This window comes from Lotus japonicus, chromosome 3 (genome assembly GCF_012489685.1).
Source record: "Lotus japonicus ecotype B-129 chromosome 3, LjGifu_v1.2".
Taxonomy (NCBI): Eukaryota; Viridiplantae; Streptophyta; class Magnoliopsida; order Fabales; family Fabaceae; genus Lotus; species Lotus japonicus.
The window spans coordinates 92098616-92123395 of NC_080043.1; the positions used below are offsets into that span (position 1 = coordinate 92098616).

General features: G+C 36.2%; 2 protein-coding genes across 3 annotated transcripts; one reads left to right on the top strand and one right to left on the bottom strand.

Moving 5' to 3' along the window:
- The first annotated feature begins 173 nt into the window (after nt 1–173).
- LOC130747416 (disease resistance protein RPV1-like) lies at nt 174–8194 on the top strand. Of its 2 annotated transcripts, none has more exons than XM_057600353.1 (6): nt 174–885; nt 1773–2823; nt 2981–3283; nt 3520–5703; nt 5786–6501; nt 7680–8194. In XM_057600353.1, the coding sequence occupies exons 1-4, from the start codon at nt 386–388 to the stop codon at nt 5584–5586; spliced, it is 3921 nt and encodes a 1306-aa protein (XP_057456336.1). In that variant the 5' UTR covers nt 174–385; the 3' UTR covers nt 5587–5703; nt 5786–6501; nt 7680–8194. The 2 variants fall into 2 exon arrangements, with proteins under 2 accessions (XP_057456336.1, XP_057456335.1); XM_057600352.1 differs by having other exon boundaries at nt 177–885; nt 3520–5670.
- Nucleotides 8195–16368: 8174 nt separating this feature from the next.
- Nucleotides 16369–22353, bottom strand: LOC130747417 (extra-large guanine nucleotide-binding protein 1-like). The gene is made up of 8 exons (XM_057600354.1): nt 21223–22353; nt 20766–20903; nt 20573–20677; nt 20302–20475; nt 19412–19586; nt 18751–18992; nt 18371–18537; nt 16369–17760 (listed from the first exon to the last, which is right to left on the bottom strand). The coding sequence occupies exons 1-8, from the start codon at nt 22213–22215 to the stop codon at nt 17163–17165; spliced, it is 2592 nt and encodes an 863-aa protein (XP_057456337.1). The 5' UTR covers nt 22216–22353; the 3' UTR covers nt 16369–17162.
- Nucleotides 22354–24780: the final 2427 nt, after the last annotated feature.

Consider the following 24780-nt stretch of genomic DNA (forward strand, 5'->3'; position numbering starts at 1 on the left):
CGAAACTGCTGCAATGGTTGGGAATACCGGTATTACACCTAAAGAAACAACAGTGTCTATGCCTCAGGATAAAAAAAAACTACAGCGATATCTATCATTCTTTAGAATTATCTATCCGGATTTCTGCCCAGGTAGCTGTCATGCATTTGATAAAATAAAATGTATGAGCAAAATAAATTGATGCATCATGCATGACGATGATGTCGTGTTTTTAGTGGCAGACATGTTGGTATCTTGGGCCACACAAGTGGGTCACAGATAGTTGTCAATGTTACCTTTTCACCCTCCAACTGTGTTTGGCAGAACCATCCAATGCGTGTTACACCCTTGACTTGAGTCAAGCACAGTTGAGCAGAAGGCAAGACAAGCGTGAGATTTGATTGCAATGTTGGGGAGTTCATCATCTTCTTCGTCTTCTACAATTGCTATGGTTCCTTCTCCTCCAAAGTATGATGTGTTCCTGAGCTTTAGAGGGCCTGACACGCGTTACAACTTCACCAGTCATCTTTATGCTGAACTCCGGAAGAAAAAGATTGAAACCTTCTTAGATCACAAACTAGCCAAAGGCGATGAGATCTCACCAGCACTCCGCAAAGCAATTGAAGAATCCAGGATTTATGTCATCATTTTCTCACAACACTATGCTTCTTCCTCATGGTGTTTGAATGAACTCACTACCATACTCGAATGCAAGAAGAGATATGGAAGGGATGTCATACCAGTTTTCTATAACGTGGATCCATCAACTGCCAGGCACCAGACAGAGAGTTATGCAGCTGCTTTTGTTAAGCATCAACTGCGATTCAAGGAGGACGTAATTAGCGCGTGGAAGGGTGCTCTAGCCCAAACAGCTGGACTCTCCGGCTGGGATTCATTAGTCACCAGGTCACTAATTTACTTACATGCTCTTTTCAGATACTAGTTTAAAGTGTTTGACTTTGTATGTTGTATTGTCTTGCCTAGCACCAGAACTGTTTATCATGTGCATAACAATGCTGCGATTTTCATATTACATAATCAAAACGAATAATAGGATGGTATTTGACAGTAATACATAGCTCTTTCAAATGATGTTCTTTCCTATAAAAGACTAATGTTCTAGTTCCTTTTATATGTGGCAGACAAGAATCCATACTTGTTTCAGATATTGTGAAGGATATTTTAAGAAGATTGAATCCTTCTTTCTCAAGTGATAATCATCAAGGAATGATTGGAATTGACAAGCATATTGCACAAATCCTGCCGTTGTTGCACCTTGAGTCAGCAGCTGTTCGGATCATAGGAATTTGGGGCATGGGAGGAATAGGGAAAACAACAATCGCTAGTGCAGTATATCACAAACTTGCAACTCAATTCTGTTCTAGCAGCTTTGTTGTAAAGGTTCAACAAGAAATAGAGAGACATAACTAAAAATAGTACATAACTACTCAATTAAATTACTAAATAGACATAAAGATAAAGGTAATTGCTAAGTGGTTACACAACAAAACATAGTTGATCTTAAAACAAAACTAAAAACTCTTGATGCTAGTAACTCATGACCTTTCAACTTTTGTTTTTTATTTTATAAGCAGCACCTTTCAACTTTTGTAACATGCAACCTTTTATCTTCTAATTACCACTAATTAATTTTTATTTCTATGTTTCTAATGTAACTTTTTTTGTGATTCAAAAAAAATTTCTAACAGCAAATACTTGGCTCTGTCAAATAATGTGATGTTCTTTCCAATAAAAGACTAATGTTTTGCTTCCTTTAATTTAATATTTGCCAGACCAGATCCCCTACTTATTGCAGAAATTGTGAAAGATATTTTTACAAGATTGGGTCGTTCTTTCTTAAGTGATAGTCATCAAGGAATAGTTGGAGTTGACAAGCATATTGCACAAATTCTTCCCTTGTTGCACCTTGAGTCAGCTGCTGTTCGGATCATAGGAATATGGGGCATGGGAGGAATCGGTAAAACAACAATTGCTCGTGCAGTATATCACAGACTTGCTGCTCAGTTCTGTTCTAGCAAATTGGTTGTAAATATTCAACAAGAAATAGAAAGAGATGGAATACACAGGATCATATCCAAATATTTGACAGAGCTTTATCAGGAAGATAACACACTGAAAAAGGTTCTCCTCGTTCTTGATGATGTGAAAAATTCGGGTCAAGTTGCAGAATTAATTGGAGAGTGCGGCAACTTCAACTTCGGCCCGGGAAGTAGAATTATTCTGACTAGTAGAGACATGCAAGTGCTTAAGAATGCCAACGCTGATGAAATATATGAAGTCAAGGAGATGAGTTTTGAAGATTCTCTACAACTCTTCAGTTTAAATGCCTTCAAAAGAAACGATCCCTTAGAAACTTATATAGACTTATCAAAAAAATTATTAAGTTATGCTAAAGGGATTCCATTAGCCCTCAAAGTTTTGGGCTTATTTCTTTATGGTAGAGAAAGGAAAGCATGGGAAAGTCAGTTGGTAAAGCTGGAAAAGCTTCCTGATCCTGAAATTATAAATGTGTTGAAATTAAGTTATGATGGGCTTGATGATGATCAAAAGGATATATTTCTTGACATAGCTTGCTTCTATTTAGGACATCTGGAGGAGTCTGTGGCACAAACACTGGATAGCTGTGGTTTCTTTGCTGACATTGGCATGGAGGTTCTCAAAGATAGGTGTCTTATTTCTATTTTGGAAGGTAGAATCGTGATGCATGATCTAATAGAGGTAATGGGAAAAGAAATAGTTCGTCAACAATGTCCCAATGATCCTGGAAAACGCAGTCGATTATGGAACGATGATCAAACATATGATGTTTTAGGCAAAAATAAGGTATATTCTTATGTTCCTCAAACCCCACTTAACGAGTCACGTAGTCTTGTACATTTACTTTCCCATAAATTGCATAGCATTTAGCAGTTATTAATTTTTCTGCAACCACATTTTTTTCCTGTTTATTTGTCTCTGATTCCTTGCATTTATTTTTCAGGGGACAGATGCAATCCAGTGTATATTCCTCAACACATGCAAAATAAAAAAAGTTAACCTACATGCTGAAACTTTCAAAAACATGACTAATCTGAGAATGCTCCAGTTCTATAAGTCTCGTGTCTTTTCCCTTGAATCGAATGTGATCCTTCCTGCATCTCTTGGAAGTCTCCCGAATCATTTAAAATTTCTTCGTTGGGATGGATTTCCCCAAAGATATTTTCCGCTGGACTTTTGTCCACAAAATCTTGTTAAACTTGATATGCGCGATAGCCATCTTGAACAACTTTGGGAGGAAGATCAGGTATTTCAAGCTTCATATTGTTTCCTTTGCATGTTAGTGGTGAACAGTCTTTCACTTACCATTTTATATATCAACGTAGACTCGTATGCTATAAATTATGAAGTTATGGAGTTCAATTTTCTTTCATTTTTCATTTCCTATATCAACTTAGAATCGAATGCTATAAATAATAAAGTTATGTTGTTCAACTTTTCGTGTGTGTATTTTGTGACCTAATCATTTACTTTATGCATCAGGATTTACCAAATTTGAAAAGGCTGGATCTTAGTTATTCTCGGAAGCTGATTCGAATACCAAACCTTTCAACGTCCCCAAATATTGAAGAAATAATTCTCAGTCATTGTGAAAGTTTGGTTCAAATTTACTGCTCCGGATTCCTCAGCAAGCTCAATGTTTTGCGTTTAAATGGTTGTGTTAAGCTTACGAGTTTAAATCTTCCTAGCAATATTCTATCGGAACGTTCTGGATTAGTTGTTCTCTATAACTGTCGCAAACTCAAAACATTTTCATTCAGTAGGAGAGCCGAAGTGATTGAATCACATGGTTGTCCGCGACCGCATCAGAATATATTATGGGTTAATGGAATAGCTCAATGTTCTCTAGGAGTAGGAAGGGCTTTTGGAACCTCTCAGCTTTATAGGGCATTAGGTCTAGAGACCGAGGAATATTCTTCAGATGCTTTTGACCCCATTCTTAGTATTGACAGATATGAAAATGAATGGGCAGATAATGCATACTCACGGGAAATTGAAGTGGTGAGAGAAACTGTGTCTTCACTATTTCCCAGTCTCCATGAGCTTTGTTGGTTAGATCTGGATAGTTGTGAATCCCTTAAAAGCCTTCCAATTGACCTTTGTAAGTTGAAATTACTAAGAAGACTTTATCTTAGTGGTTGCTCAAATTTGGAAAAAATCCCTGAAATTGAGGAGACAATGGAAAATTTAACAGTGCTTGTCTTAGACGAAACAGCGATACTGGAACTACCTTCATCCTTGCACCATTTGGTGGGGCTTGAAGAATTGAGCTTGCACAATTGCCAAAGGCTTGAGACTATTCCATCTTGCATTGGAAGTCTCACCAAACTCAGCAAGTTACGCCTTACCTGTTGTGAATCACTTAAAACTTTCCCAAGCAGCATTTTCATGTTGAAGTTGACAAAACTAGATTTGAGTGGTTGCTCAATGCTAAAGACCTTCCCAGATATCTTGGAGCCTGCAGAAAGTTTTTCTCACATTATCTTAACAAAAACAGCAGTTAAAGAACTGCCTTCATCATTGGATTGTTTGGTTGGACTTCAAACCTTGTGTCTGAACTTGTGCAGTGATCTGGAGTCACTTCCAAACAATATCGGTAATCTGAGCCTTCTCTCTAAGCTTGACTGTTCAGGCTGTGGCAAATTAACAGAAATCCCAAATAGCATTGCTCGTCTGTCATCATTAAGGGAATTGTCATTGCAAGGAACCGGAATCGTGAACCTTTCAGAGAGCATTGCTCATCTATCAAGCTTGGAATCACTTGATGTAAGTGATTGCAGAAATCTTGAATGTATCCCACCGCTTCCACCACTTCTGAAACAGTTATTAGCCTTTGATTGCCCATCCATTAGAAGAGTGATGTCAAATTCAAGGTTTAAACACCCATCAAATTCCAAAGAGGGTGCCTTCAAACTTCATTTCACCAATAATGAAGAACAGCATCCAAGTGCTCATAGTAATATTGTGGCCGATGCCAGGTTTAGGATCACCCAAAATTCATATGGCTCTGTGTTCTATTGCTTTCCAGGGAGTGTGGTTCCTGATTGGTTCCCTTATCGTTGTGAGGGACATTCAGTAACTGTGGATAAAGATTCTCTAAAGTGGTGCAATGATCATAGGCTCCTTGGTTTCGCTCTGTGTGTCGTTTTGCGACTTGAAGGCACGGATGATACAAAATATAAATCTGGTGAATTTAGATACACATTAACATTCAAATCTGATGGTCGCACACACATCCTTCCCAACCATGATCAGCTAAACAACCGTTTCTATTGGAAGGGTCGAACGAGATATGTCGGGCGAGATCACACATTTCTATGGAAATATTACTTAATGGACTCTGGAAACATCGATAACAGGATCTTTCAATCCCACAACTTCACTTTTGAGATCAGCAAGCGTAGCCATCGGCTGTCATCTATTGGATCGGGTCCTGAGGTGAAAGAGTGCGGAATATGTCCTCTTTATACCAACGAAAAAGATGATAATGGTGACATTGATGACTATTCCAGACTTTCAAAGAATGCAGTAGGAAGAGGCAATGTCTAAGATGAAACATTTAGCTGTGAATGACGACCATATACCGTCAAATGCAGAGAAGTTTTTCCATGGTCCATGTTTGAACAGCTAATTGTAAGATGTTTTTTGTCACTGATTTTGATTTGGGTATGTTGTGCTTACAAGCCATGTGACTTAGCTTTAACTATGTTTTACTTCATGTATTAATAGGTGATTGTTTTTGTTGCAGGCATTTCAAATTCATTTGGATTTGGTGGACACCACTCTGTCTGTTATTTTCTGCACTTGAAAGTTGATCTGAAATACATTTTAAAGTTTGGCATGATCTGAGCCTGCTTCTTCTAATTGAGTCCATGATCTGCAAATGTTGTAGGCATGTAGTGTGTTAATTGAGGGCTTCAAAGTTGATCTGAAATACATTTTAAAGTTTGGAAGTATTTGGAACAGATATTGTGTAACAGATAAACAACTTTTTTAGTATAGCTTGAATCTTGAATTGCTTTTGAAGTATGGAACAGATATTGTGTTATAATAACTCTACTTAAGCCTTCTTCCTTAGTAAGGGTGTGTTTGGTTTCCAGTTGAAAGCACATTCAATTGGCATATTTGGCTTTCCAAGACAGTTTTATCCAATGCACTGTGTTTTGCCTATATGTTGGCAAAACTGAAGTTCATCGTCAGTTGCACAGATGTATAATTTATCAGTAGATACGTCAAAGAGACAACTATGGCTTGCTGGTTATTCTTCATGTTAATTGGATGTATTCAATCATGCCCAAGATTGGGTTGGTGATTTTTTTTTGGGTTAAAAAAAACTAGGGTCAGGGATGATGCCCAGTTCAAGGCAGGAAAAACTGACCACTTACATAAATACTTACATTTACCACACCTCAAGGGGACTAGCGGAGATTTGAACTTGCAACCGATCGGGTTCAAAAAAATTCGGTTAGTAATTCTTATTTGATCAAATAGTATTTTAATTTCACATATATCTTATTTTGCTTTATGTCTCTCCCGGTTCATCATATTTAATATTACATTTATCATTTTTCTCTCAATTTTTTTTTCCTATTTGTAGAATAGGTGCCTACACTTAAAGTCGGTCTCTTGAAGCATTTTCTCTTTTTAAATAGTATCTACTTTCATAAGATAATGACTTCCATGAATGATGGTATCATTTACATTTTTCATATATGATGCATGGTTTAAAAAACATTTTTTTTGTTTTTATTATTTCATATTTTCCATAAATGAATTTCTTATCCAGCCATATACTATTCTTATACTTCTTCCGGTCCTTTTTATAAGAAACACTTTGGAGATTTTTCTTGGTCCTTTTTATAAGAAATACTCTGATAAAATTAAGTCAAATAATCAATATCAATGCAAAGGGACTTATTCCCAATACAAAAATATGGAGGGAAATTGAAAGCACTCAATAGGTATGATCAACATTTATGGTAATTAGCATGATTGTTCTTGTTAAAAGGAAAAAACATCATTGGAATTAAGTATAGTAGTTAATTTTATAAAAAATATTAGTTTCCTTGATTTGTGTGATTTTGTCCAAGTTTTTCTTATAAAATAAAAAGGAGCGGAGGGAGTATCTCATAGATAATAAAAACCTTGTGTTGGGGTAAGCACCAAAACCTGAAGTTGGCCAACAGTTATCCTTGCACAGAAGAAGTGCCACATGGAGCATGGAAGGGAACACGTGGCCATACAACAGGGCATGACTCTTCTTTGTGTCTTTGCCGTTATTAAAGCAAACCTCGTACCTTAAATCTGATTAAGCCAACAGAAATTTTGCTAAAACTTAAACAATTCTATGTGGCAAGTTGTTTATACTTCATACCACGGTTTTGCCAGCGGTTTTGTATGTACAAGACAATACTACTAGCACAACATGAAATTAATGCTTCAAGTTCCTGTTTTTCATCTCCTTTCTTATTCTAACATTTTGTTTCTTAAACTATTATATCACTTATCCAAATGACCTCTTTTTCCTTATATATAGACATCTACATTAACCAACTCCAACACATTCACATTCAAACCAAACATCCACAAGTGTTTACTCTTTCCTGATTTCGGATCTTGATATTTTGCTTTAGTTGTGACAGATTTGTAGTCATGTCTGCATTGGTTGATATATGGACAAGTGAGATGTCCAAGCTCAGAGAAAAGAATCAGAAGAACAATTACTCTGCTACTGCTCAAAATGAAGAATCTAACCAAAGCTTTCAAGAAAAGGACAACAAGAGTTCAACTGCTAAACTCATGCAGTTTAACAAGCCTAGGTTCCAGCTTTCTGAGGCTACACTTTCCATGCTTCTTGAGTGTTTCAACGCTTGAACAATAATCAAATACTACTACTACTACTACTTAAGAGTGCCTTTTTAGTTTGTGTTTTAACCCTGTGAAATGTTGTGATGAGTTTGTATATACTGTTATTTCAAAGTTTGCAAAATTGACATCCCTTGTTAACTTTCTATGAGTCAGTGCGATTGGCTAGGCTAAGGACTTTCAGATATTTTGTACTTGGTCATAAGTTGATAATTTTGATTTGAACTCATTTTGGGTTTTATATTTAATTATAGACATGTATCAACATCGAATGAGACTTTCAATTTAATCATTAACTTGTGTCAATTAAACTACAACTTAATTTTTATTTACATAGATTTATATATTTGTTGATATTATCCACAAGTCATGAAAGAGAGAATTGGGTCCATGACAACCGATTCGAAGTTTTTTAATATATTTTGATGTTTGCACTCAACAAGTACTGTCTCTCTCATCCTCATGAAAAGATAAGAAGAGGCACACGATAGCCCAGTACTGTTTAAAGCTTCCAGGAACGTCTTCCTTTAATGTGTAAAACTACCAGATCTTCAAGGGGGAAATGGAGGGGATGATTCTTAGAAATCTTCATTACATAGAAAGAGAAACAATGAGTATAATATATAACAAATGTGATAATTAGATGAGAAAATTTTGGTGTATGAAGGGTGTCTATACTGTTAGAGACTAAGAGAATTTGAGAGAGAAAAGATGAGGAAGAGAACCACAGTTCTCAGTTTTTATTGAATGAGTAATTGTACTGTACAAGTAACAAAGCATGCCTTTTATAATAAGGCTTTAACAACAGAAAACTAATCTTTCTAAATGCTGACTCAGTTAACTAATCATACTAATTAGCCACATAGGACTTGGATTATACAACTCAACACTCTCCCTTAAGCCAAGTACTTAAGAGACATAACACCAATCTTCTTCCTCAAGCTCTCAAATCTGTCAGTCTTCAATGCTTTAGTGAAAGCATCTGCTAACTGCACTTCAGTGTTGCAGTACACCACCTTGAGCTTCTCTCTATTCACCAAGTCCCTGAGGAAATGAAATCGCACCTCAATATGCTTGGACCTTCCATGGCTAACAGGATTCTTGGACAAACTAATTGCAGAAATATTATCAACTTGTAACTGCAGTGGAGATTGAACAGGAATCTTCATCTCTTTCATCAACTCTTCAAGCCACATTGCTTGACATGCTGCATAACTCCCTGAGATATACTCAGCCTCACAGCTAGACAATGCTATCACTGGTTGTTTCTTAGAACACCAGGAAATAGGAGCATTGTTCAAGAGAAACAAATAGCCAGAGGTACTCTTCCTCTCAACCAGATCACCACAATAATCAGAATCAGAATATCCTACCAGTTGCAGTTCTGATTGATCCTTTCCAAATGGAAACAAAATTCCATGATCAGAGGTACCTTGCAAATATCTCAGCAATCTTTTGGCTGCCAACATATGTGACTTCTTTGGATTACACATGAATCTGCTCACTAAGCCAACTCCAAAGGACAAATCTGGTCTACTATTGCACAGAAACCTTAATGAACCAATTATCTGCTTGAACAGAGTCTCATCAACAGCCTCTCCTGATTCATCTTTAGTGAGCTTCAAGTTAACCTCCACTGGACTTGTCACTGAATTACAAGTGAGCATATTAAACTTTCTCAAAATATCTTTAACATACTTTCTTTGATGCATCAATAAGCCAGCAATAGTATAAGCAAATTCCATGCCTAGAAAATAGCTCAACTTGCCCAAGTCTGTCATCTCAAACTCAGTTTTCATTACCCTCTTGAATTCTTCAATTTTTCCAACATTTGAGCCAGTCACTAAGAGGTCATCAACATAGAGGCATATAATCAGCAAATGACTATCATCACATACTTTCACATAGACTCCATGTTCAACCATGCACTTAACGAAGTTCTGCTGAAACAGAAATGAATCTATTCTCTTGTTCCAAGCCCTAGGTGCTTGTTTAAGCCCATACAAGGCCTTATGCAGCTTGTAAACCATTTGCTCCTTCCCTTCCACAATGAATCCAGATGGTTGCTGCACATACACTTCCTCTTCCAGTGGTCCATGAAGAAAAGCTGATTTTACATCAAGCTGGAAAAGTGACCAATTCTTTGCACAAGCAACTGCCACTACAAGCCTAACTGTCTCAATGCGAGCAACTGGAGCAAACACCTCTGAGTAGTTTAAGCCTTGTTTCTGAAGAAATCCCTTTGCCACAAGCCGAGCCTTGTGTTTAGAGATTGTACCATCTGGATTAAGTTTCTGCTTAAAAACCCATTTCACACCAATTGGTGTTTTTCCAGCTGGTAATTCAACAAGTTTCCAGGTCTGATTCTTCTCAATGGACTTGATTTCTTCAATCATAGCATCCTTCCACACTGTGTGCTTCAATGCCTCAGTAGAATCAAGAGGTTCAGCTCCAGCCATGAGAACAAGGTGAAGCAAATCACCTTCATCACCAATTTGGTCATCAGAGAACACTTCATAGTCAGCAAACCTTGAAGGTCTATTCCTCACTCTCTGTGATCTTTGAAGTGTTACATCATCTGTTGGGAGTGTATCAACTGCAATAGGAGAAGAGTCTTCACTATTAGGTTCCAGAAAATTAAACTGCTTCATCCTGGTACCAGTCATGCTTTTATTTGATTTCTGGCTCAAGCTCGTAGTGTTTGTCTGCCAATCCCAATGCTCATTCTCCAATATAACAACATCTCTACTAATCGACACCTTATCCTTCAAAGGATCAAACAATCTGTAAGCTCCTGTAGGATGATATCCAACTAGAACCATAGCTTCACTCTTATCTTGAAGCTTGGTTCTTTTCTGATCAGGTACATGCCTAAATGCCAGTGAGCCAAACACTTTGAAGTGACTCACTGAAGGCTTTGTTCCTGTCCATACCTCAAGAGGGACCTTTCCAGCAAGTTTCTTTGTTGGACATCTATTTAGAATGTAGACTGAAGTTGATACTGCCTCTCCCCAAAGTTTCTGTGGTAACCCCTTCTCTTTAATCAAGCTTCTGGCCATATTCATGATTGTTCTATTCCTTCTCTCAGCCAATCCATTGTGCTGAGGGGTATAAGGAGCTGTGGTTTCATGAGTGATACCAGACTTCTGACAATAAACCTCAAACTGATTTGAAGTGTATTCGCCACCTCCATCAGTTCTAAGAGTCTTCAAGAGGTTCCCACTCTCCCTTTCTACTGATGCTTTAAAGTTCAGAAATGTTTCAAAAACATCACTCTTCAATTTAATCAAATACAACCATACCATCCTACTGAATTCATCAACAAAGGTAACAAAATACCTATTTCCAGCCAATGAAAGTGTCTCAAAAGGTCCACATACATCTGAATGAACTATATCTAAAACTGCTCGAGATCTATGCTTAACTTCTGACTGAAATGAGTTCCTAGGTTGCTTACCAGCTAAGCAAACTTCACAGACTTTATCAGGTTGGGAAATTCTAGGGATTCCAGATACCATATGTTTAGAACCTAGCTGAGAGAGACTTTTAAAATTCAAGTGACCATACCTTGAATGCCATAGCCAACTTTCTTCATTTGAATCTCTAGCAGATAGACATTGAATGGCCTCAGATTTGATATTCACTCTAAAAGTTCTGTTCCTGGACAATTTGCTTCTCAGAATTAAGTTGTCATCTGGATCATACAATTCAGCCTTGCCATGTCCCATGACTGCAACAAAACCCTTCTCAATCAACTGCCCTACACTAAGCAGATTGACCTTCATCTCAGGAACAAACAACACATGTGTGATAATGGCTTTGGTGCCATTACTTCTCTGAATCTCCACATTCCCAACACCTTCCACTTTCAATGTGCTATCATCTGCAAACTTCACCTTACTCTTCCTTGATGTATCAAGGTCAGAAAGCCATTCTTTATGGCTTGTCATATGGTTTGAACATCCTGAGTCAAGATACCAAACCTCTGATGATGAGCTTTCTGCAGGATTGGTAACCATCAAGTTCAATGGTTCAGAACCTGATTCTTCAAGAGCAGAATCGGTAACCATCAAGTTCAATGGTTCATAATCTGATTCTTCTGGAACAGAATTGATAACCATCAAGTTCAATGGTTCAGAATCTGAATCTTCTTGTGCAGTATAGGCCTCCTTCTCATGGTGCTTCTTCTGTTTTCCTTTTTCAGATTTACACTCATATGAGTAGTGACCATACTTATGGCAATTGAAGCACTCTACATTCTTCTTATCTCGCTTCTTTTGCTTCTTTCCTTGCCATCCTCCTTTCTCTGAGGTTTCTGCCCTATCTGAATCTTGCTTCCCTTTATCAGTATTCTGATTCCATCCTTCTTTGTTACCCTCACGCTTGCTCTTCCATTTTTTCTTCTTCTTCTTGTCATCATCCCTGTAGTGACTTGCTTTCAGGGCTTGCTCAGTTTTGTTTACCTGAACTCTTTCAGCTAGCCTCATCTCATGAGCTTCAAGAGAACTTTGCAGTTCTTCTATTGTCATCTTGGACAGATCCTTTGCCTCTTCTATGGCAGCAACAACATGATCAAATTTCTGAGGCAATGATCTCATCACCTTCTCCATAATCATGAGATCAGTGATGACTTCTCCACAACTCTTCATTTGATTTGTAAGAGTAACAATTTTATTGAAATACTCACAAATCTTTTCACCTTCAGACATGTGCAGCATCTCATGCTGCCTCCTAAGAGCTTGGAGTTTCACCTTCTTCACCCTATCGCTTCCTTCATGACTTCTAACCAGAATATCCCATGCTTCTTTTGCAGTCTTTGCATTCTGAAGCTTCTCAAAATGCACATCATTCACACATTGATGCAACAAGAATAAGGCTTTGTTGTCCTTCTTCTGGTTCTCTTTGTAGGTAGATTTCTGAGCATCAGAAGCATTGTTTCCAGGAACTGGAAATGCAGTCTCAATCACATCGTTCACTTCTTGAAAACTGAACAAGACCTTCATTTGCGTACACCATCGGTCCCAATTTTTCTCTGTTAGAATTGGGAGGGACATAGATGGAAGATTGCCATTGCTGTTTCCACCCATTGTGGATTACTGCTACAGAGTTCTTGATCACAATCTGCAGATCAATAGTCACCAATTCAATCTCAACTCAACACGCAGAAGAATCGAAATTGGTCGCACCCCGAAGAATCGAAAGCAATCCTAATCTTGATTGCAGCTTGAATTTCCCAGTATCAACACCTTCAGATCAATTGACAGATCCTCTCGCTGATTCCCAATTCTGCGCACAACTTCTCAAGAACGCAAATTTTCACCGCTTCAATTCACACGAACGCACCCAAGTCTTCACCGCTTCACTCACAAGACCGAGCACGAGCCTTCACCGCTTCACTCACAAGAACACCTTTCTTGCTTCAATCACACAAGGATTCACACGCAGTGAATCTAAGAATCGTGTTCTGCACGCAGTAGAAACGCAATTCTGAACGTGCAATTTCTGAAGCCAAACACGGGTCCTGGATCACTCTTGCTCTGGATACCAATTTGTTAGAGACTAAGAGAATTTGAGAGAGAAAAGATGAGGAAGAGAACCACAGTTCTCAGTTTTTATTGAATGAGTAATTGTACTGTACAAGTAACAAAGCATGCCTTTTATAATAAGGCTTTAACAACAAAAAACTAATCTTTCTAAATGCTGACTCAGTTAACTAATCACACTAATTAGCCACATAGGACTTGGATTATACAACTCAACATATACTATAAGGATGTCTAAGTATTATGAGAAAAAGGATGAAGTAGTGACGGTGTAAAGTTTTTTTACATTGTCAACCAATCAGATTTCACGGATGTGAGAAAATCTCTCTTTTTATTTAATTTCATTAATTGATATGACACATCCTTGAAATCTGATTGGTTGACGGTGTAAAAAAACTTTACACCATCGGTGCATAGAAATTAAACTCATTATTACTAAGAAAAAACTTAATATCTAGCAAAGTGTAAGTTTAGTTATGTGGACTAATATGGTAACTTGGGTGTTCTAATCCGTAATTAACCAGGTTCGCATATACTTCCTCGCTTAGCATGCTAAGTACATCTTTGGAAACATTTCTACAATTCAGGTAAAATGAATTGTGGAGAGAAACTTCTATTAAAAGCCTCTACAGTTTAAGTAATTTGGTAAATTATGTGGTACACATAAAATATTTTAGATATGGTACCCGCATTGAGTAATTTAATATATATTTATTCTATTTTTTTAGGTAAATTTTATATTTTCACATTTCATTTTATTATTCAATTAATTTCATCTCATGAAATTTGTTTTTTAATGAAAAATTATTTAGTTGTAGAGATGAACGATGATGGTTGAGATGCGCGCAAAATGACCATGATTGACGGATGAACAAAGCCTAAAAAAACACAACCTACAAATCTCATGTCTCTAAGAATGAAACGTTGCATCACTATGATAAAATAACATCAAAAATATAACTTGTACATGCTTCTTTATTATTGAATTATCTTATATTGACTACCATATCTTGATTTGAGTTAAGGTATCATAACAAACACCAAAATTAATTTTAGAGAGAAACTTCTGTTCTTCTGTTGATAGCATCTATAGTTCAGGTAAAATTAATTCTAGAAAAACTTCCGTTATAGTTTCTGAGATTCAAATTGATTCTAATGAAAAGAATTGATTCATGCTATAAATTTCAGAGATAAAGATAGAATGTACGTGCCCCTCTGGACTGATGTGAGTGATAAATGCAGCCTAACAAAGCAAACAAATATGAGAGTGTGGTGGGACAAGCTTCTCATGTCAACTTGTTAATCTCTACCCACTTTAATTTTTGTTGTTCTTGTTTTTCTTCAATCTATCTCTCTCTTCCATTATAGGAGCTTGTACCGAATTATCACAATGAAGAGGCCAGTTACCAAACAAAATGTCCCAAGACAACAAGTCTTGTCCGCAGTTAGACTAAGAAAAAAATGTAACCCGTTTAAGTCTTAATCATTTAAGGTTTTTTTTTCTTCCCTTTTTGCTAATAGCTATCACTACTAAGGTGCTAAATCCACCCTAACAAGTAACAAGTCTGAACAAAAAATTATCCACAAAAAAAAATTAAGGAAAAAAAAAACAAAGCAAAGCCATAACTGAATGCTTGTGATCGTTTATCTAACTCTTTTTCCTTTGAATAAATCACAAAGCACGTTACTATCACTATCATGATGAATGTGAGTGTCCAAATGCGGATCACCATCAAAGGAAGAGAAAATTTCGTAGTAGGCATTCGATTTGGATATTCTTCGTTCTACTTTTGATTTTAAAATTAATTAATTATGTGTATTTGTATTTTGTATTATAGTTGCGTTGAAAATGGAACATTTTTGCCATTCCGCATTTTCCCTCATTTTCTCCATTTTTATTTTGTGGCAACGTGTACTAGTGTGGTTGAAAGTTTTTCCAAATATACTCCACTAACAGCTTCTGATTTTCAAAATTAATTGTTAAAAAATAAGTTAATCCAAATATCTATTAATCAATTAGTAATGAAAATAATTTTAATGCAAGTTTTATGCCTTTTTTTGATATTTTAATACACCTTGAATTTTATGAATCATATATGGTAATGTTATCACACAACCAGCCAATAGAAATAAATGACCCACAGAATATCCCAAACTTTAGAGTATATCCAATTGACATAGTCATGTTACTAACTGTGTGCCACTGCCACCAGCCCACCACATGAATCCAAGGTGCGCCAAAAGCTCCCAGTTTCGGACAATAACACTCACCCTTTCATTTCATTACCCTTTCTTCTACTTCCTCCTATTCCTATATAAATAAATCACATTGCCTTCACCTCCAACAGTCTACTAATAACACAAATCTTAACAAAAAAAGCAGTGAAAAAAAGGCTTTTACTTTGTGTGCTGAGAAAGATGTCTGCAGTTGTACAAGTATGGGTTGGGGAGCTTTCAAAGCTTAGAGAAAAAGTTCTTGCTAGCAAGCCCTTCTTAGCCAAAGCCAAACAAGGATCAGAAGGGGAAGTGGCAGCAGAAAAGGAAGCTAAGAAGAAAGAGATCATCAAGGATGTTCAGAGAGACACCTCTGGAACTATGTCAGAAGCAACTGTGTGTTTGCTTATGGATCGTTTTGTGCCTTGGTAACATCATGTTTCGTTTCTTAAATGTTCCATGGCATCAGGGAAAGAACCTAGATGATCAAGATATCTTGTATATTCTTGTTTTTAACTTTTGGTACAAGATGTCCTGTATATGTATATATATATATATATTCTCTCTGTGTACTTACTTAGTCAGTGAGAATTTTTTTAATGGAAATTAAATGCTATGAACTAGTTTACTAAGTGGTTGGTTTAGTTGCTTTTTTCTTTGTTATAATTGGCTATATAGAAATTGTATATGGATTAAAGTTATTGAACTCACCTTCTCCCTCAAAGTGAAGAACTCTTGAAAAGTAATTTCTCAGGATACAGAAGAAAACTGGGAAGTTTTTACTTTCCAATTCTAATGCAGTGTAACAAATTTGATACACGGGCAATGCAATCATGCAGAGGAAGTTCATCAACCAACTTTGTAATTAGTAGAAAAAGAAATTGCCATTGCCTTTCTTGGTCAGAACTCTCAAGGGAATCCCTGGATAACTTCTTTTGATGTGCATGAAAGTTCAGAGCTCCCAAGATATTATTAGTGATAAAGTTCTCTCTCATCTGTGGATATTTTTCAACTTAAGAAAATATCAGTGTTAGCATGAGACAAGATAGTTATATTCACTCAGTATTAAGCTGCCATTGCTTTCTTGAAAAGGACTATTGGCCTTTTTGCATCAAAGTAAAGTGCCAGAAAGAAGCAGATATTTTTATACTCACGATATTTTCACAAACAAGTGAGCTTTAGCTTGAGATTAAAAAAAATAAGGACAAGAATCTGTCTTCCGTTAATATCAAAGATGTTTTTTCAACCACTATTTTCTATGCTCTGCATTTTTTAGGTGTTTTAATTTAGTGTACATTTATGGGATCCATATATACAAAATTTCATAGACTTACAACAGGAAGAAGCTCTACTCTCATCCAAATTATTTTATGCAGTCCAGCTTCATGAATCTATGAGAAAAAAATCTCTGAATCCTCTAATGTCTCAATCTTCTTAACATGAATCTTTCTGAGCTGCTTGTGGAACTGTGTTAGTCCTTCTACAATTATATTGTAGGAAAAATCATAAGGTGGTAGCCTCCTCAAAGGTTGTTGTAGTTATCATCTCAGACCTCCCATTTTTAGAAGAGGGATCCCATTTTTCCCACTCCACTACCTCTCTGGCATATCTCATAGCTTCATCAACAGGATCAGGTTCTAATCCAGAAACCAATGAAACAAACAGCTTTCGATCGGTAAGGGAATGGAACAATCTCTTAAACTTGACAGCAATATATTGAAAAGCACGCAGAGCCAATGGAGTCTGATTGCTATATTTACTAATACTTCCTCTTGTGTTATTTTGGCTGATAACTGGATGGAAGTCACAGAACCATTCACATCTTGTTAGAGGCACCCTTTCAATCTTTCCCTCTAGCAGATCGAATTTTGTTAGTACTAAAAGGAATTTCTTGTTCTTGAAGGCTTCATGGGCAATGATATTTTCAAACAGATTCTTGGCTGCTAACATCTTGTTGGTAGAAACTCCATTACTGTCTACTATGTACTCATCATAGTCAGATAAGGAAACAGTGAATAAGACTACATCAGTGTCTTCAAACATGTCCAACCACTTGCCGTTTTCTCCAAGGCTTCTTTGATTTACTCTGATAAGTTGGTACCTATAAAGCACAACATAAAGGAGGTGATGAACTGATTTCACGTGCATTCCATCTTCTCATAGTTTGATTTAATTTTTCATGTTGAAATTATGTTAATATCTCTCTTCATAAGTACTTGGATCCAGCTTCTCTAGAATCGGATTTTCCTAAACTCACTGCAGTCAAGGCTTTGTAAAGATTGGACAATTCAAATTTAAAATCCGAATTGGGGTGTATAATCAATCTCTTTAAATATAATTCACGCAATCTTGATCAAACGGTTATAAAGCTATAACTGCAGTGAATTTAGAAAAACTTAATTGCAGAAAATTCAAATCTCAAATTTTAATAAGACATCATCTATGTAATATAAATAGAGAGAGATAGGCACGCCGTTTTAATATAAGAAGATTAAATGAAATTTTAACATGAGTGGCCAAATTGTATTTGTCCATTATAATGACTATTCTTTAATTGATACCAGCTACAACTAGCTTTGAGTTTGGAGCTTCAAAAATCTTCAATGTGTTATACAGAAGCTGAACATTTTCACTGGAATCTTACAAGATTAGAGTTCAATTCAAAAGTAATGCATTCTCTGATGATGAGACTCAATGAGATGAAAGCTAACCTGAGTGAAGGATCATGTTGATACTCAGGGTCCAAAGAGTCCACATCATGACCAGACACAGGAAATGAAAATTCCATTGAAGTAAGGCTGTTAGATAAGGTTATACCCTCAGCGTATAAGATATCCATGTCCAAGGGTTTATAGTCTATCTTTGAAATCTCAAGAGCCTGCAAGCATTAGAGAAATATTTAGACATTGATGAATAGCTAGTCTTGGTTGATGACATGATGCGATACACCTGACATATTCATGGAGATATAATTAACAACCTAAATAACTTAGTCAAATAGCTGCATTAAACACTAACATCTGAAATCAGATACATGAGTATGAATGATCACGAATAATCATGATATAAAGAATGCCAAACTTAATCTTACCCGCTCTAGAAAGTAACTTGCACTTCTAGGTAGCATTTTGATTTCATCTATCCTGTTGTATGTGGCCTGAATGGCTGGATCCCTCCACAACTCCTCCACCAGTGGTGCATACTCACGTGCAGCAGCTGGAAATATTGCATCCAAATTACCTGACACTGTGTATTGGAGTAGCCAATCTGAGAAAGATTTCAGTTTTGGACCAATGGAATAGATTGTTGTGTCAATAACCTCGCCAGTATTCCCTGTTGCAAAAAACATTAATATCTTCTACTCTTGACATAAATTACCAACTAATGGTAGACATGTCTTATCTGTCAGCTGCCATTTTATAGATGCAGTGCTAAAATGAAGATAGAAATATTTGTATACTGGCGTGCTTGGATCAGCTTCTTTTTCCTCATAATCAATTTTAAAACCCAGAAGCTACTCATAGAAGTTTCTACCTAGAATTGATTCTGACTTTAGAATCAACTAACATGCAAAATAGTTCTATTCAAGGAGGAATTTGATAATACTCTTATACCTGTTGACAACATAGTTAGAGGAAGATTGAGTGGATAAAGCTATTTACTTTAATGTCTACATTATCAAAAGAAAAATGTGAATGGAAAGTGTTCAATGAAATGCTGCCAAAGAGTCCTACCCAAGGAAAAACATTTACCGGATGAAGTTGATTCATCAACAAGCCGTTTGTTCCAGTTTTCGCACAAACTCTCCTCAAAAAATTCTCGCGCCTCCAGCAGGATACCAATGTACCTATACAAGTTGCTTTGGATCACCAACTTGATACTTTGGCGCTCATTTTCAGAGAAAGGAACATTGTACAGAAGCTTGGCCTACGATAAAAAAAGGTTCAGTGTTTAGTGTAACTCGAAATCAAGCTTTAACTTTTTAAATAGTTCTTCAGATGTCAATGAAATGTACACCAGAAAAGCAGTGAAATTCTAAACTTTGGCAAATTGTAAGTTATATGAAGAGGAAATTTATAAGACACAGAATAAGCACTGCCAGTGGAGCCCCTGAAAACTAGCAATAAGACTGACAAGAACCAACCATTAAAATGTTTGTGCACTAAACTTAACTATACACACATAACCAAACTTATATATTGTACATTTCTACCTTCTGAAACAGATAATATGGAGAAAAAGACACCCAAGGGAAAAATATGTCAATGAACTTAACAGTAACTAAAATTAATGTGACTTATGTTTTATATCCATACTGCATATTGATCAGACATAACATGGACCATACTACCAGACTAAGTAAATTCAAGAGCAGAAATGTTTTGAGATTCGAGAGTACAGAGATAGATAAGAAACTAGAGAGTATGCAATACCATCTTCTGTATTACTTAACAGGCTGCAACTAAGAGTAAGAAATGTAGAAATGAGTTTTGGAGTAAAGTAGATCGGGATAGTTTTCAGCATTTGAATTGCAGGGTGTATCAGTTAACATTTTGGCATGACATGTTGTTTGCTGGCCATTAAGTATATCAATAGCACGAAAAGTGCATGGAAAGATTATTTCCCTCTAGCAGCATCCTACCTGTTTGAATATAGTACATGTTCCTGACTTGACAGAACCAACAAGTAGAAATTTGTAAAGCATTTTCTGTTGAAGATTATGTGGGCTAACTTTAGTTTGTCCTTCACCACCAGAGGTCACAGAGCTACGAGGAACAGGCAGTGACAGAATTACAGAAGCTAGCTTCACTGTAGGCTGTTAAAGTGCATACCAACAACAATAACTGGTGAGTGACTATACAACTATAACAAGAAAAGCTAGACAAGGCAACATTCATCAATGCAAAAATCACCTTATCCCATATACGACCTTTGACATTCTTCTGTCCCACTTCCATGTATGATCCATCAGGACTCAACCAAAAATCAGTTGTTCCTTCACATTGTACTCCTGCCCACTATCAAACAATCAAAGAAACACGTTGGTAACAGGCTCAAAATACCATAATCAGTTCTAATATGTTAGTGTCCATACAAAGCAACAACCTTCAGTATCCAGAGCTCTTCTTTAGTAATCTCTCGACCATTTATAGTTACGTTTGTCTTTCCACCGCTTGCATTTCTCAGCAAGTGACCCCCAACCTCCAAGTGAGGGCTGATAATTTGACATGGTCGTTGGCCTTCCTGCAAAATCAAGCAATACACTTCATGAAGATGTTATGCTGCTTCAGATTAAAGGGTTAAACTAAAAAAGTAGAGTAAACCATCATTTTGGTCTGTGCATGATATCATGCTGGTCATCTTAGTCACTGAAAGATGAAAAAGACAACTAAAGTAGTAATTTAGCAATATCAATTTAGTGTCTAAAAATGACTAAATTGATCAAATTTTTCATCTTTCAGGGATGAGAAGGTAGTTTCCTTCTTTCAGAGACTAAAGTGACTGACCCTATATCTTTCAGGACCAAAATGATGGTTCACTCTAATGGAGGTATAATTTTTACCTTTCCCCAAAAGCCAGATGCTTTATCATACCAATAGAAACCTGGTTTCAATCCTTTTGGTGGGTTTGGACAGCTAAGAAGCAACATGAGCTGATCCCAATCAAGAGGCTCTGCATTCACACGAACATTCTCTGCTGGAATTTGATTTGCTTCACAAAACTTTTCAGCTTCCCTGATTTGCTTTACTTCAAACTCAGACAACAACTTCTTGAGCATTCTAGAAAACTTCCCAAGCTTTCCTCGCTTGCTCTCATCAATTCCATAACCAATGCAAGTAACACACTTTCTACCTTCAGGCATAGACCCCATTGCTCTAATCACACAGCTGCGGCAATACTTTGCACTGCAAACAATGCAAACTTCCCTCTCAGTGAGACGGTTCCCTCTAAGGCATCGATAGCAAGTGCCTTTCTTCCCCTCTCTAACAGCACGCGGTCTCACATTGTTCTTGGCCGAAGCCATGAATCCCCCACCTTGAGAATCAACAAACTCTTCATCATCCACCATGTCATTTGACTGAGGCTCACGAAAAGTCACAGCTGAAGGCCTTCTGACATGTCTTGGAGTAGCTGGGATATTTTCACAATCATCTTCCATGCATGGAACTATCTCACAAGAAACAGGACTAAAGCTTGATGTTGAACCTGATTGTGTTGTGTCAGAATTACTTGGAATAAAAACATGAAATCCTGTCTCTTGTTCAACTTCAAGATCAGGAAGAGGAACTATAGGGAGTTTGGGATTTGTACTACTAGCATTGGTTTTTCTGAAAGGTTGGATAATTGGGAGTGAGGAGTGATCAAGAGGGGGAGAAGGAGCAAGAGGAGCAAGTGGGATTTTATCAAGGTTGAAAGGAGGTGCTTCAGGAATGGAGTATCTGATAGGAGGGCCTTTGTACTCCTCTGCAAAGGAGTACTCATAGCTAAAATCACCACTATCATCATGAATTGCAGGCACAACACCAGGTCGCAGTTTTTTCAGAAGTGAAGCCATAAAGGATTGAAAAACACAATCTTTCACTCAAAACTCAAGAACCCAATTCACTGCTTATGATGTTCTTCAATATATTCATTTACTTGTTATAATGCTAAACAAATGGTTGGTTATATCAATGATCATGATTATATATGTATAATGGTGATGACCAAAACTCAATGCCATATAAATAAATAAATATCCTGCAAGTGTTTGATTACTAGAACATTGACCAGAAAAGGAGGAGTGAGTGAGAGTCTTTGGTTACTAGAACATGAAGGAGACCGGAGTGGGTCAGTGTTGCAAAAGTTTGAGGAAACGGTCAAATGGAACCAGAGGCCAGAGGGGCGGCTTAACTACATCACTTTGAATCTTTCAAACTACATTAATCTGCAGCCTCTCTCTCTCTCATGCTTAACAATGAACACTTTTACCTTAGATACTGTCACTTAGGAATTTCAACAAACAATGGTTCTGCATGGTTTTTTCCAGTCTAATACATACAGGTATACAAAACTTGGATTGATACATTGCTTAAGAGAGAATTAAGTATATAACAACGGAACCAAGAACATGTGGCTATAATATAAGCTAGGTAATTTAAATGCACATGAAAGGTGAATGGCAACTGAATTTGACATGATTCTAAGACATGAATAAACGTGAAAGATCACATTTATATTTACAAAGAGAAATATATATATAAAAAAAAAGACACTCATGTATATACTGCATTAGAAAGAAATAGGAAAATGAACGTAAATATCACGCGTAATAACGTAATTGATTATTGGAATCCGGGAGAGGTGTGTGTTGACTTATGGAAGGGCTTCTACATTTGTCAATCTCTCTACTTTGGAGTTTGGACATTCCTGTCTTCAACTTTTTTTTTAAAGAAAGAATCAAGTTTTTTATTTTGGTCCATGTAATTAAAAAATAAGTGAGAAATAGAATGAGAAAGTGTGTGAAAATAAATTAATAGAAAAATTGTTTTGTTTTTTTGGAGGTGATTGTATTCCTACTTTCATGGTTTTAGTTGCTTTAGTTGTAAGATTGATCATTTGTCTCACGATTAGCGCACTAATTGATAAGGAATTGATCAAAAAGTTTTTTTTTTCATTCGCAAGAGTTGAGATTTGAACCTTAAATAAGGGACGAGTGTTGAGTCACTACACCAATCTACTTACTTGAAAAAGGTGAAACTCCTTATGTTCCTTATTATAAGTGACAACTAAATATAAGTAATTTTTCAAAATTTAGGTAGCATTAACTAATATTTTTTTTCCAAAGTTGCCTCATATTTAATATGAAAGAGATGGTGATATTTTGGAATATTAACTTGGAGAAAGAAATTAACATGAAAATAAATAAGGGTAATTTTTTTTTTGTCTAGACCAAGGTATCCCCACAGCCGACAGTCGTGAGACTAATCCCTCGCCCCACGGTCAGCGCACTAAGCTGTAGGGGCTGGCCAAGGAGTTTTTTCTATTCGCAAGAGTTGAGATTTGAACCCCAAAGCACTTACTTAAAGGATGAAGTGCTGAACCACTACACCAACTCATTTGGTTAAATAAGGGTAATCTAATAAAGTTAATAGTTTTGTTTTACAAATTTATTACTAGTAACTAATTTTCTTAATCTAAGAGAATTCGTTTAAAATGATTTATATATAGGAAACAATTGAGTATATAAATGAATCAAAATCTTAAATTAGAAAATTATATGATATTTGTCTCATATTAAAATTTATAAAGGTATTAATCATTATTTATTTAATTATTTTATAAATTTATGATCTCTAATTAAGTTCAAACAATCCCCCCAATCGATTTTCATGCTCGGCCGTCTAATCATTATTTAATTTAAACTAATGATAATAAATGGATATACATTTTTCTTTGTTCTCTAATATTATTTTTTTAGAGAACAAAGTTCTCTGATATTATTATATGTGAAAATACCAAAATAGTCTTCAAGCAGGAAAACTCCATACAAGTTGCAAAAATGAAAGTGATTAGTTAAAGGCATAAGAGTGGAGTATGCAATTATCTTCAAATATATAGACCTCATCATGTTTACTTTCCCATTTCTATTTTCTTGGTCACACACTCACACCTTTATGGAAACTTTTTCAAATTAAATGCATGGAATAAAGTTCTAGTTGGGCGTAGTTATTGTTGTTGTTGTTGATGATAATTGATATTCGCCAATCTACCTTGACTTCCATATTTTGGACTTTTAAATATTAATCTAACAGATTTCTCGAAGGTTAACTCAAGTGTTAAGAGTTAGAGAATATAAGGGTTTGAGAGGCTGAATGATAAAGACTATAAGAATCTAAGATTCGAACCCTGAGAATGACTAATTTACTAACATTTGCCTATAAAGTAAAAATTAGCTCACAACATGCTACATTCACGTTGTAGGTCCATGTTTTACCAATTGCTTAAAATAAGTGTGGTTTGACCAAAAAATAAAATTTAATTGTGTGGGGATAATATCTTTGCAATTTGAAAAAGAAAATATATAATTCCTTTTGACCAAAAAAATTAATTCCTTGACAAAAAATAAAATAATTCAAGA